This window comes from Oncorhynchus gorbuscha, linkage group LG22, assembly GCF_021184085.1.
Source record: "Oncorhynchus gorbuscha isolate QuinsamMale2020 ecotype Even-year linkage group LG22, OgorEven_v1.0, whole genome shotgun sequence".
NCBI lineage: Eukaryota > Metazoa > Chordata > Actinopteri > Salmoniformes > Salmonidae > Oncorhynchus > Oncorhynchus gorbuscha.
The window spans coordinates 18,342,557-18,352,290 of record NC_060194.1 but is presented as its reverse complement, the minus strand read 5'-3'; the positions used below and the strand labels follow the sequence as shown (position 1 = coordinate 18,352,290).

Sequence of the window (9,734 nt, the reverse complement as noted above, 5' to 3'; positions counted from 1 at the left end):
ACATTGATCCACTGGCTGTCCAAGCCATAACATTGGCAATTAGCTCTGTCTTTGTTTTACCAGCACCCATTCATTCCCTCAGTACCATTCACTGGAGCGAGTACATGGTGTGCTACCACTCAGCTTCAGTTTAAGTACATACAATATCATTCTAGAAAAATATACAAAACAAATACAGGAATCACATTATAGAGAAATACAGGAATCACATTATAGAGAAATACAGGAATCACATTATAGAGAAATACAGGAATCACATTATAGAGAAATACAGGAATCACATTATAGAGAAATACAGGAATCACATTATAGAGAAATACAGGAATCACATTATAGAGAAATACAGGAATCACATTATAGAGAAATACAGGAATCACATTATAGAGAAATACAGGAATCACATTATAGAGAAATACAGGAATCACATTATAGAGAAATACAGGAATCACATTATAGAGAAATACAGGAATCACATTATAGAGAAATACAGGAATCACATTATAGAGAAATACAGGAATCACATTATAGAGAAATACAGGAATCACATTATAGAGAAATACAGGAATCCAGCCCGTCATATATCCAATCTATTAACATGCTATAAATCGAGTGGCTTATAACCACTCAATTCTACAAAATCTGTCAGTCTGCCTGTCTGCCTGCCTGCCTGTCTTTCCCAGCAGCCACCAGGTAAGGCTCCCCCATCCCTCTGCTACAGCTCCATTCCAGACAGCCAGACAGCCGCACCATTACCGCAGGCTGTAACATTCACATTCCAACAACTCTACAGGGTGGACTTGGTGGTTACCACCATCAGTCCTAATTAAAAAGGCCCCATATGAAAATGGCCTCCCCTGAGATATTCAATTAGCTGCCTGCTAAAAACCCAAATGAAACAGACGAGGAGGAAAAAGAAAAACGTTCCACCAAGGTCAGGTTTAAATGAAATAAGACCTATTTACAGCTTTAGTATGGCACTGCCCAGGCCAAGGAGAAATGAAGCGCTGTATCCCAAATAGCACCATATTCCCTCTATAGTGTATTGCCTTGTCAAAAGTAGTGCACTATGTAGGTCAGAGTCTGGACAAAAGTAGTGCCCTATGTAGGGAATAGGGTGCCATTTGGGATGCTCCCCTGGTGTCAGTCTGTTATACTGTATATGGTTGATCTCCATGTTATATTGCAGGATATGGAGAAATTCTCAAAACAAAAACCCTGGATTGATAGATAAATCTGTTCTCTGACGTGTGAGCCTGAGACAGACATTGGAACAGTTGTCAGATGTTACATTATTCATTCCTTCAACTGATGTTTGAAAACAAGCTCTGAATGTGTTATCTAATATTTCTCACACAAAAATCTGGAATTGAACACAGATTTTTTTGTTAAAGTTCACCTTGTAAAAATCGATTAGATGATGGAAATGTATTCCAATGCATTTGGTTCAGATGATACAGAACGCACTAGCTATCTCACAAAATAAAGTCTGGCCTGACATAAAATAATATCATTATCTTCTATCATTTGATTTCAAATACACAGACAGAAAGACACACAAGAGCCCTATGAGTCACTAAATAGGGAATAGGGTACCATTTGGGAAGCAACCATATACCGTCCTGGGCAGTGGAAGTATCTGTGAAGAGTGGCCAGTGTAGGCGAGCTTCTGATCTCGGTAAACCCAGTCTTGTGTAAATGTTCCGAAGCTCGATTAAGTTCTGGGTCCATACGTGTTAAGAGAAGTGATAGAACGAGGATCGGAACCAGAACAAAGTGCCCCAACCTCACTCTTTACAAGTCTTTGGGCCAAATGTCCCCTCCCCATCTGAAATTCGAAAGATGCTAACACCTGCGAAGTCGTGATTCTTCCAAATAACCAGTGCTGAAAATCCCAAGCCCCGGAACTAAAGCTGCTCGTGATCTCACGCATCCCTTTGTACCCTGACAGATCTATGGTACCATTTATGTTGACGTAGTCTGTCACTGAGAGACTAGCGAGCCTCCCAACACCAGTCCATGGTAGCATATCAAATGGAGCCCCATTCCCTGTATAGTGTACTACACTGTAAAGGCATGAATGGCATGATCCCAAATGACGCTTTGGTTCGACCAACCTATGCTATTCAACTTGTCTGAAATAAAAGAACTCATTTGACCGATCAATGTGATTTTTTTCTATTGAATAAAAGCTTCTTAATTGCTTTTAACACCTTATGTGCATTGCATAGACGGGTGGGTTGTTTAGCAACAAAAACGATGCGTGTGCAACTTTGGCGGCAAAACAGACAAGGTTGAAAACTAGATTTAGTCACCAAATGTTTATTGTAAAAAAATTTTTTAAAGCACAATACATCAATACAGTTGTTGATTAGCTAGCTAGGGAATTGTATATATTAGCATAGCTGTGACATAAGTCACCTTCAAACAAGACATGGCATCAAGAACAATATACAACTAACTGAAGCCAACCTACGATTCCCCACACGGCAAATATCTGACTGTTCAGAATCAGAAAAACACACAGCCTTCTGCCTCTGCAATGCGCGCACATCATTTTTGTGACGTTGTCAGCCGTCGTCTATAGCGGTGTGGGAAATGTAGCGGTGTGGGAAATGTAGCGGTGTGGGAAATGTAGCGGTGTGGGAAATGTAGCGGTGTGGGAAATGTAGCGGTGAGGGAAATGTAGCGGTGTGGGAAATGTAGCGGTGAGGGAAATGCAGCAGTGTGGGAAATGTAGCGGTGAGGGAAATGTAGCTGTAGCGGTGTGGGAAATGTAGTGGTGTGGGAAATGTAGCTGTAGCGGTGTGGGAAATGTAGCTGTAGCGGTGTAGGAAATGTAGCGGTGTGGGAAATGTAGCTGTAGCGGTGTGTGAAATGTAGCGGTGTGGGAAATGTAGCTGTAGCGGTGTAGGAAATGTAGCGGTGAGGGAAATGCAGCAGTGTGGGAAATGTAGCGGTGAGGGAAATGTAGCTGTAGCGGTGTGGGAAATGTAGCGGTGTGGGAAATGTAGCGGTGTGGGAAATGTAGCTGTAGCGGTGTGGGAAATGTAGCGGTGTGGGAAATGTAGCGGTGTGGGAAATGTAGCTGTAGCGGTGTGGGAAATGTAGCTGTAGCGGTGTAGGAAATGTAGCTGTAGCGGTGTAGGAACTGTGTAGCTGTAGCGGTGTGGGAAATGTAGCTGTAGCGGTGTAGGAAATGTAGCTGTAGCGGTGTGGGAAATGTAGCGGTGTGGGAAATGTAGCGGTGTGGGAAATGTAGCTGTAGCGGTGTGGGAAATGTAGCTGTAGCGGTGTAGGAAATGTAGCTGTAGCGGTGTAGGAACTGTGTAGCTGTAGCGGTGTGGGAAATGTAGCTGTAGCGGTGTAGGAAATGTAGCTGTAGCGGTGTGGGAAATGTAGCGGTGTGGGAAATGTAGCGGTGTGGGAAATGTAGCGATGTGGGAAATGTAGCTGTAGCGGTGTGGGAAATGTAGCGGTGTGGGAAATGTAGCTGTAGCGGTGTGGGAAATGTAGCGGTTTGGGAAATGTAGTGGTGTGGGAAATGTAGCGGTGGCAGCCTATTCAAATATTTGGAGGCGTGGCTTATTGTGACAGTGGATACAAAATAACCCGTTAAATTTCCAATATTGGGGCCAATATAACTAAAAGTGTTATGCACAGAATGTGCTTGGGGTCATTATGTCGTGATTTTTAACCAACTTGGATTTGGTTTCGTTGCTTTAGAAATGTGGGAATTCAAAAGTGAAAAATCTACTTGGAACAAGATTAAACAATGGGTTGCATTTACATTAAATATTAGTTTGTATTTATGTTATTTATTAGGCTTTGCCCATGTGCTAAAACAAACAAAGGCCCTCTGACTCAATATGGTGGAGAGAGAGAGAGAGAGAGAGAGAGAGAGAGAGAGAGAGAGAGAGAGAGAGAGAGAGAGAGAGAGAGAGAGAGAGAGAGAGAGAGAGATTGTAAATACATAATACATAATATGACCTATGTAATGTCGTTATTGTTTTGAAACTTCTGTATGTATAATGTTTACTGTAAAATTTTATTGTTTATTTCACTTTTGTATATTATCAACCTCACTTGCTTTGGCAATGTTAACACGTTTCCCTTGCCAATAAAGCCCCTTGAATTGAATTGAGAGAGATGCGGAAGGCCAGAGAGGGATAACATCAACCTCAGTAGACTGTTCAGCAGGCAGTTCCCATGTTTCTCTTGGAAATCCAGGGGACTGGAGACTGGCTGACAGACAGGCATCATCCACAATATAGGGACAGCAGGCAGCCTGTCAATCAAGCGTTTCTCTTTCAGTGTCAACCAGTTGAACATCATATTTTCATATCACAGGACAATATGGCTGACAACTTAAGAGATGCTGAGACCTAAGGCATAGAGATTTCTGTGATATATATATGTGTGTGTGTGTGTGTGTGTGTGTGTGTGTGTGTGTGTGTGTGTGTGTGTGTGTGTGTGTGTGTGTGTGTGTGTGTGTGTGTGTGTGTGTGTGTGTGTGTGTGTGTGTGTGTGTGTGTGTGTGTGTGTGTGTGTGTGTGTGTGTGTGACCATGGCCTCAGAGGCTCAGACAGACGCACCCAGGGCCTGGGTCATTAGCATGCAGTGAGGTTGTGAGAATGTAAGTGTGGCTCAGTGATGTGTGTGTAGTACGGTCGTCAAACTGCCCGCTGCTACCCTTCTGGTTTAATTGCATGTAGCTTTAAAGAGTCCCCTGCTCCCTTGTGCAGGGCCAGCGCACGCACACACACACACACACACACACACACACACACACACACACACACACACACACACACACACACACACACACACACACACACACACACACACACACACACACACACACACACACACACACACACACACACACACACACACACACACACACACAGGCGTACATTCAATTCAGTCAAGGGAATCCTTCTATATATCCTTAGGATGGATGCTACACAGCTACTATGAGAGTGTAACATAGCAGCAAAGGGATAACAACAAAGCATTGTATTGTAATTGCATGTGTAGTATGTTAGTGAAATGACTTAATATCAAAATATACAATATTGGCATTAGTTTTAGTTGCATGGCCAAGGTGTTAAATGCCTTAGGAAAAGCTACTTACTTGTAATCAAAGTCTGTAAAGGCCCAGTAAACATCAATTAAGCGGAAATGTGCAGGAGCCCAGCAGTAAGTGGATTATGAAAAATATTTAAGACTAATAAAACTATCCAGCCACCTTGTTGGTCAATATGAAATACATCCAAATATGTCACAGTCAAATAGAATATATTTGAAAGTAGAAAGAAACATTAAAGTTGAATACCCTAAGCTAGTATTATGTATACGTATTAGAATGACTTGAGGACAGCACCTAAAGTGCAGTAAAATGTAAGTACCAAAGAAGAGGGCGGTGGCCCTGCTCATTCTAAAATGAATGCTCACAGGACCACTCTCATTTAAACAGATCAGGGAGAATGGTCAGTGGCAGAAATGTCTATCTAATTCTTTGCTTAAAAAGGCACTTAATAATGGATTCTATAAATTGAATTTCACAACTGGACTTTCAGGCCGTAGGATAATTACACCTGTTAGAGAGGGGAATTGAAATGACTACCAGCACAGACAGACAATGCCACCCGCAAACCTGTTGAGTTCATATCGTTTTCCATTTTCCAAATTCCCAAATGCTCAAAAAGGAATGGAAGAAATGCATACTACTCTACAAAAGAAAAATGAAATGACAAATAAAAAAGTAAATTACACCACAAACCACTAGTAGATAAACAAGTGTAACACAGGAGGTTGGTGGCACCGTAATTGGGGAGGATGGTCTCATGGTAATGGCTGGAGCAGAATAGTTGCAATGGTATCAAATACCACGTGTTTGATGCCATTTCATTAGCTCCGTTCCAGCCATTAATATGAGCCGTCCTCCCCTCACCAGCCTCCTGTGAAGTGTACACCACATAACGTCTGATATATATTCCCCTACTTGATAGGTGGACGTAGCATCGCTGCCTGTGTCTGTTCCCAGGCTGGTGAGTTTCTCCTTGAGCTTGAGGTAAGAGTGGTGTCGGAGGCAGTAGACCACGATGGAGGCCAGCAGCACAGCCACGATGCAAAGGATAGACACCACTGTCAGGATCAGGAACTTGGCGGACTCGGCTGCGCTGTACTTGGTGGGAATCTGGCTGATCTGGCTTCTCTGTAGGAGAGAGTGAGGGAAAGAGAGAGGGAGAGAGAGATGGAGTGAGGGAGGGAGGGAGGAGTGACAGAGGGTGGGGGGGAGAGGGAGAGGGAGATGGAGAAAGAGAGGGAGAGGAAGGGATGAGAGAGAGAGAGGTGGGGGCAGGGGGGAGAATTACACATGATATAATGGTGACGTTGTGTTTTCAGACTCAAGTGTTTTTGCTCCATCATGTGTCCAATAGTGCACGGAACACATCAACTCCGCAAAATGTAGATTATTAAGGAATATATTGAATAAAATAACAAATATTTCGACTGTATTAACCCAACCACTGTTAGCTTCACCTGACACAGTAGTTTTCCTGCTGTATTTTCCTATGACATCATTACAAACAGAAGGACATTTGACTAGTAGCCAATGACTTGTCGAGTACCTACAACCTGTCAAGCATTTAATCACTGCCAAACACGTATCTAAAGCAAACTTTAGGATTAATTTAGCCTACTTCATTTTACACAGTACATTGCTAGGAAGAAATCCCACTATAGACAGAGTGCTCAATTCAAACACCATATAAACCTATGCCCAAGTAGGCTACATAGGGAAAAAGCACCACATGCACTAAAACATATAAAGAAGGGAAATTCATTATGTTGTTCATTAAAAGCAGACCATCTTACTGCTACATGGAGTTCATTTCAGAGGCCAGTGATCTGGGATAATGGTTGTGTTCCATTCTACCCGGGGTATGTCCCAAATGGCACACTGTTCCCTTTATGGTGCACTACTTCTGTGAGCAGGGCCCATAGGGAATAGGGTGCCATTTGGGACACAGACCCCGGCCACGGTGAATCAACAATAGCTTGATAATTCTCTCTCATTAGAGACAGCATAAATGATGTTAGCAACAATACGGAGCAGGGGGGACGAGTGAAGAGACGGGATTGCAATTTGCAGCTCTCAACTACCAGATCAACAATTCCCCTTTTTTTTACAGAATGATCAAAAATAAATAGTGAAAAAAGCTTGGCTTGACTCTGCTGCTTGCTTCAAGACAGGAATAATTAGCAAACCATTTTTTTCCTTATTATTTTTTACATCCTCTTTGTAGTGTTACAAAAAAATGCATTTACAACCCCCCTCTCTCACACCATTATGAATGCCTGACTAGGCTATTCATGATCTTGTTCTAATAGTCATTTTATGCTATGTATTCAGCCTGCCACATTCTATTTTCTACCTTGTCTTACATTGCAGAAAAGCAAGGCCCTCATTTAAAGTTCAGGCTCATTTTATCTCTGCATCATAAAGACCTAGCAAGAAAATATTGGTGGAACGTGTGTCAGTCGGTGGCAGGCCAGGGGTCGTAGGGATTAGGGCCGGGCCAGTCTGCATCCCAATTAATGGAAATGTGTGTTAAAAAAAAGGCCGTGGCGGCATCCCAGATCACACCCTATTCCCTATAAGCTCTACTTTTGACCAGGGCTTTGGTCAAAGTGGTGCACTGTATAGGGAATAGGGTGTGATTTGGGACACAGATTGTGAGATGGGCCCCGCTTGGGCCTGCCTGCCTGTCACAGACGTGTAAGCCCCTAGGAGGTGGAAGGTTGGAAGGGGTGGCCACTGAATGCTGCACAAGGATTGTTCTGGAATGCCTTGTGTTGTGAGGCTGTGAGACAGGGTACCCCGCCACTACAGTGAACGGTATAGATCTATTCCCTCTGATTTCATTCATAGCTGGCTGTATTCAGCACCTTAAAAGAACGGATGCAGAAAGCTCTACAAAGGGAGACAACAGTTTACCAATGCTTTGTGGGGTCCAATTTGCCTGGGAGCATTAAGCTCTACTGTAAAGCCTGGTTGCATGGTAATGTGATGGTGTTCAAAGGAAACAGTGGGAAACTCTCCTCTCTATCAGTCTCACCGAGGCACTCAGTGCTAGCATGAAAAATAGCATTTCTCAGTCTAAAAAAATATGATATTATTTTCTAAAGATTCAATTCTAAAAGATTCTAAGCATTGTGTTTCCACTGACCTTCTCTCAGTCTCAGAGAGAGAGAGAGAGAGAAATACCGTAACACTCTGATGCATCTTACAGAAAAATATGACTAAATAAACTGGGCAGAATGTTTATTGTAGCCACTCACTAATAATACATTTGAACTGCATGACACACTTGCTTTGATTCCAGTAATCTTCTGCAAAATATATATTCCCACGGAGCCCCACCCCCGCCACCCTCCCCAAAAAAGATTAGAATCATTTCATTATTTTGTCAAATTAAACTTCATAGAGAAGGATCAATGGCATCTTGCTTGGATAGTAATAGCCATACTTAGTTTCCAAACTGTAACTGCTCAGTCTTCCCTCACTGGACAGATGCTTATACTGCCCTCTCTATTGATTCAAACAAATGTAGCCTGACTTCAACTGCCTGCCGTTAAATCACATCTATGAAAAATGAGGAGATAAGATTCTGATTTGTGGTGCAGAACCACAGAACCAGATGCTGTGGCATAGAAAAAATGTAGAATAATTGAAAAGCAAAAAGCTTGCTGAGGGAGAATGTTCGAAGTAAATATGTGTATCGTGTGTGTGATTATTATCTGAAGGCCTACATTTTTTTATGCATCTACAAAAAAAAAATACCACAACAAGAGAATGTTTGACCTTTTCATTGGAACAGTATAAAGGAAGCATAAAATAGATATTACCAGGCAGGCCAGCCAGACAGACAAAAAGGCAGAATCTTCTCTTCAATATTGCAGCTCCAGGGCCTTCCTTTCCACCTCTCTCTCCAAAGGCTTAGCACTTTCAATCAAATGACATGGCAACATCTTGACGCACAGGGCTGTGTAAGATTAAATCCCATTATATATGGAAAGAAATTGCATTTCTTTATTATGTTTGGTGATACAAATATAGATACAAATATAGATACAAAAATAAATACAAATGTGTGCCAATAAAAATCATTATAAAATAGTTTTTCTGAAATTGACACACATTTCCTTGTAAACAAATGTGGTATGAAGACCATTTGTAAGTCTGATATCTAATGTTTTACATAATATGAATCACTGTTGTTAACTTAACTTAACTTAACTTGCCTAGCTCAATTGTAGGCCAAAAATATTTTGTTTCAACACTGCTTAATGCATGCAAAAAAAAATAAAAAATGATTAAGCTGAAAAAATGGTCTCAGATAGCAAAGGGGAAGGGAGTTCCTTTCATGCCGAGAGGTCTATTGTCCATCTGTCCTGAAGCAATTGTACTTGCAAATTTCAATTTCACATAGGCAAACGTGATCTGACATACACAGCTCCTCCTCAGCGTGCATTGGAGAAAAAGCATTAGCATAGCCGTCAAGGATGGATGCTGCACACTCTGGGGTCAAGCTTTTCATTTCAACACATATCAGATGTAGGTGAGTGTGGCCAAAATAACACTGATTCTCCGGAGAGAAACAATAGTTTATAGGCTACAATAATCTGAAGAAAGAGAGAGAAACGATACTTAATGATCCGAGGGT

The 9,734-nt window shown here is 41.9% G+C and overlaps 1 protein-coding gene across 2 annotated transcripts in view; it reads right to left on the bottom strand.

Moving 5' to 3' along the window:
- The window catches only part of LOC124009664 (receptor-type tyrosine-protein phosphatase N2-like), a 160,885-nt gene that overhangs the window by 25,106 nt on the left and 126,045 nt on the right, over window positions 1-9,734 (bottom strand). For both annotated transcript variants that reach the window (XM_046321691.1, XM_046321692.1), the window contains one exon: window positions 6,005-6,217. In XM_046321691.1, the coding sequence (XP_046177647.1) occupies window positions 6,005-6,217 (213 nt within the window). The remainder of the gene's footprint in view (window positions 1-6,004; window positions 6,218-9,734) is intronic.